Source organism: Oryzias melastigma, linkage group LG19 (assembly GCF_002922805.2).
Source record: "Oryzias melastigma strain HK-1 linkage group LG19, ASM292280v2, whole genome shotgun sequence".
NCBI lineage: Eukaryota > Metazoa > Chordata > Actinopteri > Beloniformes > Adrianichthyidae > Oryzias > Oryzias melastigma.
The window spans coordinates 3,315,750-3,333,045 of NC_050530.1; the positions used below are offsets into that span (position 1 = coordinate 3,315,750).

Below are 17,296 nucleotides of genomic sequence, written 5' to 3' on the forward strand. Positions count from 1 at the left end.
TAGCTTCATTATTTGTAAAGCTTCATCAATCTTTACAAAATTTTGGATGTTGTTTGTTTACGTTGGTGAAACGCAGAGTGATGCCAAAGCCGCTCTACAGGATGATGTTGTGAAGTGGGCGGCACCCACGAGCATCAAAAGGCGGAGCCTCAAGGATCGATGCGTCTTACTTCCGGGTAGGAAAAAAATCTCCCGAAAATAATATTTCATAGATAATTAGTTCTTCAGTTTGCCAACGATAATTTATGATCATATATATGGATATAGTTCACTCTGATAGTATAAACCCTTTAAGGGAAGTCGTTCAACGTGTTTCACAAAAGTGTGTACAAAAAGTGAAGCTAAATCAATAACGTATGTCGTTTTAAACCCACATGATTGTTTTACAGCCCGACGTTCACACAGCTGTTACACATCATGTATGACTTATGTGTACATCTGTTCTGTTTTTAAATATATTGCCCCACATGTCAATAAACTTGACGCTTGCTCCCAGATTATTCTGTTACCTATTTGTTAAGGAGGCAAAGTTCATCTGATTTCCCCTTTGGCTTCAAAAAAAAAAAAAGTATCTTTTTTTTCCACAATTACTGAGTAAACCAAACGAGGTGGATTCAATGAGCTGCTTTGAAGCTGTTATCTTGTTCCGCTGGAATTCTCTGAGAAACACCGCTGATGGAGTCCCTGATGTTGTAAACATCAGCGGAGGCGTATAGGAATATCTTTCTCTCCATGCAATGACCTATAATGGCTTTTCGCACAAATGGCTTCTTTTCTTACCATTAGGAACGGCAGCTTTGTTTTATAGGTTGTTATTAAATCCCCTTTCTGCCTCCAAGAGACACTTCCACCACTGAGAGATCCACAGACCCTCACCAGCACATGTTGTTTGTGTGTGTCTGACAGCATGTGGAAGGACTTGAGAACAGAGGAGAGCAGTGCTCCTGGTTCTGGTTAAAAGTCTGGCAGCTGCATTCGAAGAGTGTTGTAGCCTCGGCTGTTTAAAAATAGATCCTACTCCGAGAGTTTGGGAGAAAAAACTGTCAAGATTGTATGTGGATGTCAATCATGAGCCCTCAAATGCTGCATGTGTTCTGTCTGTAGATTGAATTCTTCGTCAAAGCGTTCTTTGATATCGATCGGTGCATCTTTTGTTCCTTGTTTCACTTCATATCCATTAAGAAATCTGGGTAGAATCAATATTTGATGTAAAATCAAGGAGAAAATGAAGGCGTTTGATACATTTCTCTGAATTATGTTTGGACATGTAGCCAGCATGTCCAAAGTGTGGCCTGTAGGTCAAATCATTTAAAGCAAAATCCACTTTTTTGAGTGTATTATAATCATTAAAAACACCCCCAAAGAGGTATTTTGGTCTCTGAAACCCTCCTCTCTGAGCACCAACCCATGAAAATGAGTGGGTCCTCACATTGTGACATCACAAAGTGAGGAACAGCCCCTTCCAGGAAGGGTCTGCACTGCCAACTCCAAGTTAACACAAACGCCCACTTTCCTTTTATATTCACATCTATCTCCGCAAAAGTTCAGATATTGTTTGTTTTTGTGGGACACACTGCTGAAGGTCGACATCACAAAATGGGCGGAACCCACAAAGAGGGGGAGGCGGAGCCTCAGAGATTGAATTATCTTACTTACAGGTAGGAAAATAACTCAGGAAAAGAACTCCTAATTCATAAATAATACATTCTTTAGTGTGCCAATGGTAAAATATTATTACATATATGGATATAGTTTACTATGAATATGTCCTTTAAATTTTAAAATCAATAAGTACTTTCTAAAATCTGTATGTGTGGTTTCTTTAGTGTGATTGGCTAAATCATCCATTAGTGAAATACAAAACAATTGTCTGTGGTTTGTACTTTTGAATAATAAACATTTATTTATTGTTCACATTTTAGTTTTTAATAGTAATAATACACTGAAAAAGTGAAACCAAAAGTTTTGTTCTTTGTTGCATTTAAAATGATTACTTTCATCAAATTGAAATTTTGAGATGACCTAAAAATTCCATTTGATAAAAACTAATATTGTCAAATGTAATAAATTATAGAGCTTTTGTTAACTGATCCAATGTTTCACTTTTTACAGTGTATATAAAATTTAATTTCTGGTCTTCATACATGAAATGTAAAATAATTTATCAAATAAAAATGTCTTTAGAAGTATTTTTGTTTCACATGAAGAAACACTAGTAACCCCTTGAAATACAATTTTCATAAAATCGTTCATTTGAATTAAATGTTATTTTAGGGTTCAAAGAAAGCAGATTTTTTTTACCTCACTAAATCTGGCCAAAAAGTTCACACATAGAGATTCATGATCTGATGAATAAGCTAAAAAATGATGATGACGATGAGCCTGACGTGAGCGCCGAAGCTCATGTCTGAGTCAGTCATGACTCTGAGATTTTTCTACTTTTGTCTTCAAACCACAAAACCGATCTCATCACTTAATTTCCTTCTTGTTTCCTTCTAGTGTCATCAGCGTAACTGTAAAAGAAAACTTAAGGTTAAATAGCAGTGGTCCAAACATCAAACTCTGAGGGATTCCTTATGTCATAGTGATGATGTTAAATCACATTCATAAAGACGTGTTGATGCTCCTTTAGATTAGATTAGTATAAAAAATACATTTCATAACACTGTACAATGATACATTTTATAGTTTGTGAACTGTGTCAGATTCATATGAATATATGAAAACATATATAGATTATTAATGGATTTCTAAACAAATGTGTCTAAATTTGTAAACCATGTAAACCCAAAATTGATCTGAATCTTATTGAGTGGATCGAAAGAACTGGAAAAAAAAAAAAAAAGTTAAGTAAAGTGAAAGTAGCAAAGTAGGGTTTTATTATCTGTCAGACACGTTATTTAAATTTTTATGTCTTAATGAAGTGAGAACCTTGATCTTAGAAGTGCAACTAAATGATCAAACTTTGAGTTGGAGTATAGATTTAATCTCAACAAGTTGCACAACAAAAATGAACTACTAGATATATGTCATAACCTGCAATAATGCTGGTGTGGATGCTGAATGTGGCAGCTGAAGATGCTAAAACTGATAGTTAAAAATGCTGAAGCTAAAAATGCTAAAGCCTGAGGGTTGCTAAAATACTAACTAAATGACAAATTAGCCACACAAAACAGGAAGAATGAATAATTTTGCCAAATTAGCTAGCATGTTGTTGGAATATTAGCTAAACTCTCAATTAACCTAAACACTGGAAAAATATCTAAATTAGCCAAAACTGCTAACACAGGGCTGAAATTTTAGCTAAACTCCAAACTGTCCTAAAAAGTGCAAAAATGTATAATTTGGCCAAAACAGCTAGCATGTTAAAATGTTAGGTAAACTCTAAATGAACCTTAAAAACTGGACTAGTCCTAGCTGTTTAGCCAAAACAGCTAGCATTAGGCATAAATTTTAGCTAAACACAAATTAAAACTAAAAAATGTCTAATTTTGCCAAAACTGCTAGCATAATTCTAAAATATCTAGTTTCGAAAATTAGCATAAAAAAATAGAAAATTGTCTAACTTTGCCAAAACAGCTAGCATAAGGCTAATAATTTTAGCTAAACTCCAAATTATCCTTTAAAAAAATGGAAAAAATGTCTAAACATGCAAAACACATACCATATTGTTAAAATATTACCTAAACTCTAAATTAGCCTAAAAACTGGAAAAATATCTAATTTTCCCAGAACAGCTAAGATAATGCTAACATTTTAGCTAAACTCCAAATTATCCTAAAAAACTGTAAAAATTTCTAACTTTGGCAAAAAAAAAAAAAAAGATCACATAAGGCTAAAAAATTTAGCTAAACTCCAAATTATCCTTTAAAAAAAATGGAAAAAATGTCCAAATATGCAAAAACACATACCATATTGCTAAAATATTACCTAAACTCTAAATTAGCCTAAAAAATTGTAGAAAATTCTTACTTTGCCAAAAAAAAAAGCTAGCATAAAGCTGAAATTTTAGCTAAACTCCAAATTGTCCCAAAAAAACTGTAAAAATGTCTAACTTTGCCAAAAAAAAGGTCGCATTGCATAAGGCTAAAATTTTAGCGAAACTCCAAATTATTAAAAAAAAATGGCAAAAATGTCTCATTTTTGCCAAACAGCTAGCATATTACTAAAATATTTTCTGAACTCCAAATTGCCAAAACAGCTAAGATAATGCTAACATTTTAGCTAAACTCCAAATTATCCTAAAAAATTGTTAAAAAAAAATCTAACTTTGCCAAAACAGCTAGCATAAGGCTAAATTTTTAGCTAAACTCCAAATTATCCTTTAAAAAAATTGAAAAAATTTCAAAATGTTGCCAAAACACATACCAAATTGTTGAAATATTACCTAAACTCTAAATTAGCCTAAAAACTGGAAAAATGTCTAATTTTACCAATATTTTAGCACATTGCTAAAATGTTAGCTCAACTCCAAATTAGCATAAAAGCTGGAAAAATATCAAAATTACTCAAAAACAGCTAGCATGTTGCTAAATGAAAAGCTACGCTCCAAACTACCTTTAAAAACTCAGTCGTTGCTGAACTTTTTAATATTTATTTTGAAAGAATTGAGCAATTTCTCACTCATTTCCTGTGGGGCCTATTTTCGTCAATGTTTCAAAAACTATAAAGTTTATGAATACTAAAAATTGAAGCAGTAATGTCCTGAACGAGCTGAACGTTTTGAAACCAAGATTGCTGAAAGCGTGTTTGAGTTTTAAGTGCTAAAAATGTATGTAAAGGTGCAGGAGAATCACTAGTGAGGACGCCGTAAAGCCAGTAAACAAATGAAAGGTGAAACTTTATCTTCTCTGGTTCTACATGAGCTGATAAAGGAGGAACAGTCATGCTGACAGGGTTCACTCTCCTTGATGTTGTCACCTGAAGTAAATAAACAGCCGGTTTAGGGCGTGCATGTTTGCCTCAAGGTTTGAAGTGACACTGAAAAGACAGAGTTATCTTCCAGAATCCGGACGTTCAGGAGCTCTTTGATCCGAGGTCAAAGTGGAAGGACTCACGATTATCAACTCAGAGTGGTGGTGGGGTGGGGGGTCGCAGTGAGGTCAGGCCATACCATCACTCACAGAGGGGATGATATGATAGCAAACGTGTCGTAAATAACTCTAAAGCTCCGACAGTCCCACTCCCGAGTCCTTGAAGATGTCCGTCACATGTCCAGAGGGAGCTGAGTGGAGCCGACATGGACACCAGTGGGAGTGGACGTTTATCACCCACGTGCAGCTGATAGTATTAGTCTTAAGGTGTAAATAGTGATAAGCTTGAGTCTAGAAAAAAAATAAGGTGTGATGAAGGAGATGAGAACATCTGAGGAAGGAGCAGCTGCAGGTTCTGATTGAATTACAAAATAAAAGCCTCCACATGATGGGATGTCTGTTCTGATATGTTTGTGTGATTGAATGTGGCTCTGGAGTCCAATTTCCTCCAAACAAAGAATGATGGAAAACAATGATGCAGACAGAGACTTTATCCTCTTAATCTACAGTTTCAGAACTTCTAACCACCTTTATTTATTCTTAGATTCCAGTTTATTCCAGTGAGTTCTCATTAGTTTATATATCCAAAAGAAATTATGATTTTAGTCATTTTTAATAGAATATGAATCATAACACATTTTTTCACTCAGTTAGTGGTTTGATGAAGCCATTTAAAATTCTGTTGACCTTTTTTGAATCATAATAGAGTAAAGTTAAATATAGTAAAGGAAAATAAAGCAAAGTGAAATAGAAAAGAATAAAATAAAATTAAGGAAAAGAGAGAAGAGTAGAGTAGAATAATAAAGTAAAGTAAAGTGGGGTAGAGTATAATAAAATATAATAAAATAAAACAAAATGAAGTAGAGTAGAATACAATGCTAAAATAGAGTAGAATAGAAATTTAAAAAAATATATTTGAGTAGAGGAGAATAGAACATAATAGAATAAAGTAGAGTACAATAGAATAAAGTAATGAAAAAGAGTAGAGTAAAATAAAATAAAGTAAAATAGAGTAGAATAAAATAATAAAATAGAATTGAATAGCATAGAATAATTGAATAGAGTAGAATAGAATTGAATAAATTAAAGTGGAGTAGAGTGAAGTAGAATAGAATAAAATAATAAAATAGAGTAAAGTAGAATAAAATAATAAAATAGAATTGAATAGCATAGAATAATTGAATAGAGTAGAATAGAATTGAATAAATTAAAGTAGAATAGAGTGAAGTAGAATAGAATAAAATAATTAAATAGAGTAGAGTAGAATAAAATAATAAAATAGAGTAAAGTAGAATAAAATAATAAAATAGAATTGAATAGCATAGAATAATTGAATAGAGTAGAATAGAATTTAATAAATTAAAGTAGAGTAGAGTGAAGTAGAATAGAATAAAATAATAAAATAGAATTGAATAGCATAGAATAATTAAATAGAGTAGAGTAGAATAGAATTTAATAAAGTAGAGTAGAATAGAATAAAATAATAAAATAGAGTGGAATACCTTTATTGTCATTATACTTGGTACAATCCAATTCCAGTACAATTCTCTCCAATGTGGACAGTCAATCAATATAAATAAAACTGAAAACTTAAATTAGAAAAGTTACAAGTAAATGTGTAAAAAATAAATAAATCAATGTGCAAGAAATAAGAAAATAAGAAATGTGCAAAGTCAGAATGAAAAATCTCTCTCATTCAGTGCAGTCACAGATTTTGGAAAAAGACAACAGAACCTTCTGAAATGATCCTGTTGACAAACCCTCAACACGTGCACACAAACGGATACAAAAGAGTTCAGATGACAGCTAAAGGTAACAAACCTCACCTGTGACTCGTTTACCTGTAACCAATGTGTGTAAGACCCTCGCATTCCTGAGTCATGGGGAAGAGCTGTCAAAAAACCTATGGGAAAAGGTAACTGAACTGTTCAAAACAGGAAAAGGATGCTGATATCAACAGACAGTGTCGAGTGTTGTATGGCCAAGTCAACAATTGTGATTTTAACTGATGTAATCATGACTATTTCTAATATTTCTATTTTTATTTATTTATCTTCTTATTTTTCTTGTGTACTCTTGGCACTGTATGTGTATTGATTATTGATTGTGTTCACTCATTGGACTACGACCTATCTGTCTATCTATCTATCTATCTATCTATCTATCTATCTATCTATCTATCTATCTATCTATCTATCGATCTATCGATCTATCCATCCATCTATCCGTCCGTCCATCCATCCATCCATCCATCCATCCATCGAGAGGAAAGTGAGGTTGAAACCAAATCACGGTCACACATATTTCTGTCAAAACTACCAAAAAAATCATTAGATATGCAATGAAAAACCCAGAAATATCTTCAGCTGGGATCCAGGACTCTGAATAAACTGGATGTTTCAAGATGTACAATATGGAGGAACTTGAAGAGATAAAAAAGACTTTTTCTGCACAAATGCCAAGAAATAACAACCTTACAATACGCCAAACCGCACCGAGACAAACCTAAAGGGATTTGGAGTGATGAGACCACGGCTGAACTTTTTAGCCACAATTATAAACACTAGGGGCGTGTATTAGCAAGAACCCAACGATACGATATGGATCCCAATATGTGTCTCACGATATGTATCGCGATATGTCTAAAGAGTGTACCAAAACAGGAATCAAGATGAATGTGGCTCGTTAGCAGAAGATACTGGAGGAAAACTTGGGCTCCATTTGTAGGGCGTGGTGGAAAAGGTGTCTGAAATAAGGGCTAACCCTCCACGTGGAGGGATACGGAACCATCCGTGGCGAGGGGGTTCAGCGTCACGCTACGCTGCGGAGAAGAATCACATTTAAATGTGAGCTTTTGTTTTTAGCATAACTTTTTTAAAGATATAAAACCGCTGTTGTTACGTACACTCGAGTGCTGGAAGCTCCGCGCTAAAGCTAGCAGACCAGCGACTATTGGTGAGGTCGTCGAGTAGTAGAGACGTCCAAATTGTGTCCGAATTCCTACTCGTTTGTCAATTTCTTGTTCTGTCTGAATCTACTAATTCCATAATGGAGCTTATTGGAAATTTCCCAGAAGTTTTTGTGAAAAACTAGCGTGCCTCGATGCCTTCTACATTAGACCACAATGCATTGCGGTCAACAATTTTCGCCAAAAAACGTGTTTGAATGCAATTTTGAATAACATTTGTTCTCTTTTACAAGAAAAATGCCACAAATACCTGTTAAAAACTCAAAAAAACATGATTTTTATCAGAGGAGGACTTTAAATACTGTTTAAATCAAGTATTTGTGAGCTATAGTACACGTCTTCGTTTTGTTTCCTCACAGGATTCCTCGTAAAGGTGTGTGAACTCCCCACTGGGTTCTTGTTCACACACCCTGACCGAGTCCTGCTGCTTCCTCGAATGCCGCTCCACATCAGGGATTTGTTTGGTTAAAACTCGCCCATAGATGATTATTATTTTAATTTATTTCCTATCAAATATGATTCCATTTGCACTAACATCATCATACAGAATCGTGTTCATGTTGGCCAGGAGCTGCTGATGCTTTTAATTTGAAAAACAGAAGCAGTCACATAGAATGTGAATAGCATAGTTTTTTTTAATCTTGGCATTTTTGTGTAATGTTAAACAGAAATTCATATAAAAAAAATAATAAATTGATGTGTCTAAAATTAAAAAAAAAATAACTACACTGAAAAAGATGAAAAGTTGCATCAAATTACAATAGTTTTGTAATTTGTTACATTCAAAATGATCAGTTTTCATTAAACTAAAATTTATAGTTGATGAGTCAATTTTTAATTTGTTAAAAATTAGTATTTTTAGATGTAATAAATTACAGAACTTGTATTAATTGATCTGACGTTTCGCTTTTTAAAGTGCAGTTTTGAAAAAAAAAATTCCTTTAAATTTCCTTTTCTATGCAACGTTGGTTTTAAAAAGATAATATTCTCACTTTAACAGCATGATTTCTGCTCTTTTCTATAAAAAGCAGCTGAATCATCCTGAGCAATGAAGAATAAGTTAGAGACAAAACTGAACAACATCTGCCGAGTTGCACAATAAACTCATTTCAAATCTCTTATCGAGAGAATGACTCTGCATTACGAGCTCGAACGACCCGATTAGAAACACTTACTGCAGCAGAACGCGTCCACCGTGTCAGCATGGAGATTAGCTCTCTGCGAGGAGTGAGGGTCAGGAAAACAATCAGGCTCTGATTTAAAACGTAAGAAAGCGTCTGGCAGCATTCCTCTCGGTTTGTGAAAAACTTCAGTTTATGTGGGTCTGGAAACTGTAATTTATTCCAGTTTATTTATTCCAAAATGAAGGGGAAGAATCATTTTGATCCATTTTTTTTGTATTTTTAAATGGGCTGAAACCCTAATATTTATGTTTAAGAACAACCATATGTGTGAGTCAACTAAAGTCCAGACATTACTGCCATTTTTTTTTTAGTCTGATTTTTGTGAAAACAGATTCAGGGTATGTTTTTGTGGAGGTATTCATGTTTATCACAGTTTGTAATCTGAGTTTATGAGCCGGTACTAAAGCACTTTGGTGATAAACATTTCTAAAATTGACATGCAGTTAAGATAGAGAGAGATATCTGAAAATGAGAGACATAAACTGGAGGAGAGCTCAGATGAACTTCAGTCTCTGTGTTTATAATCTTATAATCCAGAATATACCTTTTTATGATTAATCATATGAGATGAAGCTGATGTAACATGTCTAAACAAATGAAAAATGCACAGAGTTTATTAGGTTTCAAGCAGGAATGATTTAAGAAAAGTGGAAAAATTATGTTAGTTAGTCCATATGTATTAATGCAGAACTTTTGTACAACATAGTAAAGTTTATAAAGTTAACTAACTGTAAAACTAACCACACTTACACACGTTTTTGCTTTAGTAAGACTGCCATCTAGTGGAGATCATATATACTACAAGAGGTCAATTTCATCTGATGGAAAAATCACAGTACAACGACCATGACTTCTACTATGTACACCATGTACTTTTATTTTATTTTTTAATTAAAGTGTGAGGAATATGTAGATTAAGGGTGTCAGACTCAATCCCACAAGGGGCCAAAATCCAAAACACACCTTAGGTCGCTGAACAGGATAAACATTTATTCACTCTAAACTAAATTTTTCAAACTTTAAAACAAACTTCATCATGAACTAGATATATAGCATTAGCTGCGATAATGCTAGTGTGAATGTTGTAAGCGGAATTTTGCTGCTAAAGATGCTAGTACTGATAGCTGAAATCACTGAAGCTAATAGCTGAAAATGCTGAAGCTGATAGCTAGCTAAAATATTAGCTAAATGCCAAATTAGCCTAAAAATATCTAGTTTAGCCAAAACAGCTAGCATGTAGCTGAAAAAATAGCTAAACTTCAAAATGGCTTAAAAACTGAAAGAAGCCTAAATTAGCCTAAACTCCTACCATGTAAATATTCAATTCAATTCAATTCAATTTTATTTATATAGCCCAATATCACAAATTCAATTTGCCTCATTGGGCTTCATGCCTGTAGTTTTTACAGATGCACAGATGGAGTCATAAAATATGCACAATAGGTAAAAACTAAACAGACTATAAAGAACGGTCATCCCTGTCCTTAGACCCTCCCTCGCGGTAAGGAAAAACTCCTAAAAAAACCTGAGTCAGGAAAAAAAGAAGAAACCTTAGGGATTCCCACATGAGGGAGAGATCCCATCCCAGGACGGACAGGCGATACCAGAACGGTTAAAGAAAAGTTAGCTGCTAAAACTGCATATATGAGTAGAGTTCATTCATATAGAGCTGAGGGACGAGTCAGCCAAACTCCAAATTAGCCTAAAAAGACGAAATGAGCTTAAACAGCTAGCATGTAGCTGAAAAACTAGCTAAACTTCAAAATAGCTTAAAAACTGAAAGAAGCCTAAATTAGCCTAAACTCCTACCATGTAAATATTAGCCAAACTCCAAATTAGCCTAAAAAACGAAATTAGCTTAAACAGCTAGCATGTAGCTGAAATATTGGATAAACTCCAAAATAACCTAAAAAATGTTAGTAAATACCGAAATAGTCCAAAAAGATAGCAGAATGACAATTTTTAGAACTTTTTAAAATAAATATGAATGATAAAAAATATTATTCCAGAATAACTTTCAATATTTTACTCTCTATAAAAATATAATTTGTCAAAATTTAGAAAGTTAGAAATAAGAGCAAGATAACATAAACATAAATGTGAATTATATTTATTTTTGGGCGTGAATAAATACATAAATATAAAGATAAATAGGAATTTTCTTAGTGTTTTTTACTTTTGACAGAAGCTCGCATGACTTTCTTTCAAAATAAAAGACTTCCTGTCCCAAATAGGAGCATTGAAGTGACACAAATGTATTCCTAAGCAACACAGGACACATTTTTTTTTTCTTGTTATAATATAGGTTTACTTAGTGAGCCGTCATTCTTTTTCCTACTTACTACTGCTGTTACCTGGAGCATAAACATGAAACATGATTGGTTATTGATCCAGTAGAAAAAGTATATGAAGAATCAATCGATCAATTCATAAACCAACCAATCAATCAAATTATTATTTGTAGAGAACAAATTAAAGCAGAGTCAACCACAGGACTGAACATGAAGTCAAATATAAATAAATCACTAAACAATATAATACAAAAAACAATCAAACCAAATCAATAACAATAAAACAACAAGAGCAATAAAACAATTCATGATCCGACTCACTAAATCTGCTGACTGGAGGAAAGAGTACAAAAATCTGTTTTTAAAAGTGATCTGTCAGAACTCACAGATAAAGGCAGATCATTCTATGTGCTTCTTAGTTATACCCCATCAATGTCTTCGGGGTATCCTTCAGGGACGGGTGGGACCCACATGAAGTCCGGCCATCCCAACGTCTCGTTCACATTTTGTTTCTCCAACCACTTCATCAAAGGCTCAAAGTATCTCATGAGTGAGCTGGCGTCGATCTGATTGGTGCCCGTAGCCTCCTGGAGAAGTTCAGGCCAAGGTCTGGAAGAGCCAGATTCAAGGAGTTTCCTGGAGAAACAGAAGAAAATCGTTACATATTTTCAAACTGTATTCATGATACGATAAAATTATAATGCTAATACTTCAGAATGGCTCCTGCTTCTTTAGAGCGGTAGATGTCACATGTGTGCAGAGGACCCGTGTGATTGGCTGCTTCACACAACTTCTCATGGAGTTGAAACTGGAGGATGAAGCTGACAAAATACCTTCATAGAAAGAAAAAACACAGATTTATGAAAGTGGTGGACTGATGTCATAGTTGATTCAGGCTCCTTCTATTCGTTACAAGCCCCGCCCTCACCAAAATACTTGCAGTATTACTCGAAACCAATTTTTACCTTTGGTTTACCTTAAGGGTCAAACATTACCTGATGTATGGGGTGTTGTTGGGGATGTGGAATTTGGCCCCAGGGTCAAAGTCGTCCTCTGTCCGTCTGATGGGCGGACAGATTCCCTGATATTTGGTTCTGGGAGGAAAAAAAATCAGAAAAAAGTCATAGAATGAAGAAAAACTGTTGTATTTGGGATTTGATTGCCAGTACAGAATTAAACTCGGATAAACCCTACCTGAGGTACCACCAGTCAGCATTGTACCTCTCTGGAGGGGTACTTCCACCAAACACCTCCCATCTCCAGAGATCAATGAGGTACCCAGAGGGGAGGAAAGCTATTTTGTCCAGTGCCATCTTCAACAAATGATTCAGGTCGGTTTCTAGTAAAACAAAAATAATGTATTCAATCGGTTATTTAATTATATGAGTCAAGGCGGTTCAAAGATAGAGTAATCACCTTCATCTGCATTTCCTGATTCCAGCAGGTTAATCGTTTGAAGATGCTTCGGTGTTGAAACAGAAAGGAAGATAACATCTCCGATGGCTTCATGAAAACCTGGGTTAGCACCACCACGAAATCCAACCGGCTGGTTCTTGTACTGCAGAAAGTACTGGATGTGCCCCATCTCATGGTGTACAGTGAAGAAGTCTTCTGTTGTGACTTTGGTGCACTGCTTAATCCTGCAGAAAGCAAAAATTCAAGTCTCCCAAACTCTGTAGTCCACAAACAAATCCCCCTACCTGAAGTCTTTGCGGTTGTAGAAGTCCCAAGCCGATGCGTGACATACAACGTCTCGATCGTCAGGCTTGACTATCATGGATCCTTCCCAGAATTCCTTTGGCATCTCCATTAACCCCAAGGAGGTGAAGAACTCCTCTGCCACTCGAAACATGTGTGTGGCATTGTAGCCCTGGGAAAGAGACGCAACACAACCCGACCAAAGCCTTAAATTCATGCTGTAGGTTTGTCTTGGCCCTTAAAAGGTCATAGCTCTCTACGACCCTTGAAGGGCCAGGACAACCCAAAAACCGAGTCATGGCATCATTACAGGAGAGCAGAGGAGTCTTGTAGTTCCTTTGAGGCCCGTACGGACATCATGGAAACGGAATGTATGATTGTCGTGTGTGGTAAGCATTTGAAAGGATGATGTAAGTCGTAAGCACTTTAGGCTGATACTGTCATATTAGGCAACACTCTTGATATTAGTAAGGTGCAAGTACTGGGCCCTTACTGAGAGTCCGCAAACGCAGCACACACACACAAACTACACTCTGATTGTCTAAGTTCCTAATTTCTTACAGTCACGATACATATCATGATACTCATGTCACGATACATATCATGATACTCGTCACGAAACGATACATACCATGATACTCATGTCACGATACGATACATATCATGATACTCATGTCTCGATACATATCATGATACTCATGTCACGATACATATCATGATACTCATGTCACAATACATATCATGATACTCATGTCATGATACATATCATGAAACTCATGTCACGATACATATCATGATACTCATGTCACGATACGATACATATCACGATACACTATGTGATACATATTCGGATGTATCTCAAGACAGCATCAGAGACAATATTTCCCTGTTCTGGAAACAAACTTGATTTTTTATTCTCTTGGCCCTAATCCTGTCAGAGAATCCCCACATTTACACTTACTTGTCTGACCATTTCGTCAGTCACATCCAGGTTTGGTTTGTTGGGGAATGGCATCATCAGATCATAAATGTTGCTCCACTTCTGAGCAAACATGCTTCCTGAGTGGGAAGAGAAAAACTTTTTTACTTCTACATTTTGATCTTCTATATCACACGTGTCAAAGTCAAGGCCCGGGGGCCGGATCTGGCTCTCCTGGTCATTATATCCGGCCCTCCAGATCATTTTATTGTATTGTTATTAATGGCCCGATGTTATCTTGCCCTTATTTCTAACTTGTATAATTTTGAGAAAATACATGTTATGGAGAGTGAAATATTAAAAGTTATTTAAAGTTTAAGTTGTATTTAAAGTTTAAGTTGATTTATTCTGGAATATTATTCTTGCCTTTTCATTATTCATAATTAGGTTAAAAAGTAACTGTTTTAAAGTTTAAAACTTGGCATTCTGCTAACTTTTTGGACAATTTTGGCATTTAGTAAGATTTTTTTTAGGCAATTTTGGAGTTTAGCTAATATTTCAGCCACATGCTAGTGGTTTTGGGTAATTTAGGCTTTTTTGGAGTTTTTTAGGCTGTTTTGGAGTTTGGCTAATATTTACATGCTAGTTGTTTTGGCTAATTTAAGCTTTGTTAATTTTTTAGGCTATTTTGAAGTCTAGCTTTTTTCAGCTACATGCTAGCTGTTTTAGCTAACCCTTCTTTTTAGGCTAATTTGGCAGTTAGCTAATATTTTAGCCTTCTATCAGCTTTGAAATTTGCAGCTATCAGCTTCAGTGTTTTTAGCTATCAATTTCAGCGTTTTCAGCTATCAGCACTAGCATGTTCAGCTTGCAACATTCACACTAGCACTATCATAGGTAAAGCTATATATGTAGTTCAGAATTATGTTAAAAAGTTACGGTTTTAAAGTTCTTAAAATGTAGTTTTAGAGTGTTCAATAAATTTATCCTGTTTGTCACTAAACCTAAGGTGTGTTTTGGATTTTGGCCCCCTGTGCGATTGAGTTTGACACCTCTGCTCTTTATGGTCACCCTGTATCTGTGTAACTAATCTGTCTTACCCAACAGGTGAGCAGGGATTGGTCCCTTCAGGTTGATGTACTTGGAACCATATTGGTCGTAGAGCTTGCGGCGCACAAAGGCGTGCAGGTGCAGGTACAGCGGCTGGATGGTTTTATAGAGTTTGTCCATGTCCTGTTGAAAGGTTTCACTCTCATACCAGGATCTCCAGTCATCTCCAGTGTCTGCAAATCCTAAAAAATAGTGATGCTTAGTCCTTTCAATTCGTTTAGTCTTCAAGCGGACATTTTGAATTTCTCAGGTTGAACACTTCCTCACCATCAGCTCTGGAGGCTTTGTTGCTGAGCTCCACAAACCTGCTGTAGAGCTGCTTCAGAGGAACTCCAGACTGGTTGCGCCAGGCCTCCCAGACGAACAGCAGCTTCTGGTAACTCCTGGATTTGGCCATGATCTCTTTGAGCTCTTCAAAGTCAAAGAATAATTTCCACAGAGTCAAAGTGAGAGACACTGCCTAAAATAACGTAGTTATTAACTAATTAAGCAATATACTACTTCAAAACATGCAAAGATTTTCCTGATTTCTCTTTTTTTATGACTTCACTGCAAAAGCGGGCCCCTTAAAAATAGGTCAAAATTCTTTCCTTATTGTCAGATTAAAAAAAGAAAAAAAACAACAAATCTCCCAATTGGGTAAAAATTGTCTAACCAAGAATTATATTTTAAAAAAAATCTTGTCACTAGTTTCTTAAGCTAAGACTATTTTGCTATTTAAGCTGTTAAATTGTAATTTTAATTCTATGAAATGTGTTGGACGGGTATAAGTTTTGCCTCTTTACCAGAACTCCCTTCAAAAAGAGATCCGTGGATCCCAATGGGATTTTTTTCCCTGATTAAAAAGTGGTTAAAATAAATAAATACAAACTTATATATTAACACTTTGCCTCACTTAAATTTTCTCAAACTGGAGATTAATATTAAAAAAATGGAAACTTGAAAATATTTTACAATATTTGTTATATTACTACCTTTGTTTACATTTAAATATTTCCCTTAAATACAGTTAAATGTCCTGGAGTAGATGCTATTTCATTTCATTTTATTTCATTGCTACTTCTGTCCTCTTCACTGACGTGTCGACCAAAAATAAATAGATGCAAAAATTTCACAGTTACACAAATTCTGTTTGTCCTTATCCCTCTTCAAATGTAGTAGCTGTTTGTTTCTACTTTTTACAGTAGATTTAATTTTCCTTGAACTTATTTAGTATTATTATAATTTTTTCAAACCGAAATTTTTGTTTAAGAAAAATAATTCTTGGTGACGCCATTTTCTTACGAAGCCACTACAGGGACATCAAAGTAAAATAAAATGTTTTTTTTTTCTAAATATTAGGGTATTTTTTCTGGTTACAAACTGGTAAGACCCAGATATTAACTGATTTTTTTTTCCTTAAAATTGAAGTAAAAAAAATTCTAGGCATTGAATGATTTTTTTCCCAAAAGTTAAAGTCAATTTCTTTGCCTAGAAATTGAAGAAAAGTTTTTTTTTTTTTAATGTAGGTATGTTTTTGTTTTTGTTTTTTTAATTTAAGATTTTTTTTCCAAAAATTTAAGTAATTTTTTGTCCTAAAAATTGAAGTAAAAAAATGTAAAATTTGAAGGGAACATTTATTTACATTATTTTTTTCAAATTTGAACCGTTTTTAAGTTAATTTTAGGGGGCCTGTTTTTGCAATGCACCTACAACGCACTTCCTCCGTCTTCTATCTCTAACACGTTTGCTCACCGCGGTCCAGACTCCAGCTCACATTAATCTGTGGATGAACTTTAGCTGTGGCGTAAATGCGACTCATGGTGCTGAGAATGGTGTTAACCTGAAACATGGAGACAGGTCCGTTTTTAGAAAGGAGATCTGCTTGAACATTTGCTATTTTTTGTAGAAATTACTCGAGTCAAACCTCCTCTCTTTCATCCTCTGGAAGATTAGCGAATCCCAGCATCATGATCCCCCTGATCAGCATTTGGTCTTTAGGATCAGGCAGAGAATCAATGATCTTAGGAGTGAAAACCGTCTTTGCTTTTAACCCCCAGGCTTCAGAGAAGGCCTCGAGTTCAAGGGAGGCATTCACCTTAAACAGAAAGACA

At 34.9% G+C, this 17,296-nt stretch overlaps 1 protein-coding gene across 1 annotated transcript in view; it reads right to left on the reverse strand.

Annotated features, from left to right (window-relative positions):
* Positions 1 to 11,390: 11,390 nt before the first annotated feature.
* LOC112154380 (angiotensin-converting enzyme) overlaps positions 11,391 to 17,296 on the reverse strand; it is a 23,951-nt gene continuing 18,045 nt past the window's right edge. The window contains exons 27-37 of the mRNA XM_036217192.1: positions 17,110 to 17,280; positions 16,938 to 17,025; positions 15,471 to 15,614; positions 15,194 to 15,385; positions 14,136 to 14,233; positions 13,177 to 13,346; positions 12,893 to 13,116; positions 12,671 to 12,815; positions 12,472 to 12,570; positions 12,187 to 12,309; positions 11,391 to 12,112 (exon numbers count right to left, since the gene is read on the reverse strand). Of these exons, the coding sequence (XP_036073085.1) occupies positions 11,896 to 12,112; positions 12,187 to 12,309; positions 12,472 to 12,570; positions 12,671 to 12,815; positions 12,893 to 13,116; positions 13,177 to 13,346; positions 14,136 to 14,233; positions 15,194 to 15,385; positions 15,471 to 15,614; positions 16,938 to 17,025; positions 17,110 to 17,280 (1,671 nt within the window). The 3' untranslated portion in view covers positions 11,391 to 11,895. The remainder of the gene's footprint in view (positions 12,113 to 12,186; positions 12,310 to 12,471; positions 12,571 to 12,670; positions 12,816 to 12,892; positions 13,117 to 13,176; positions 13,347 to 14,135; positions 14,234 to 15,193; positions 15,386 to 15,470; positions 15,615 to 16,937; positions 17,026 to 17,109; positions 17,281 to 17,296) is intronic.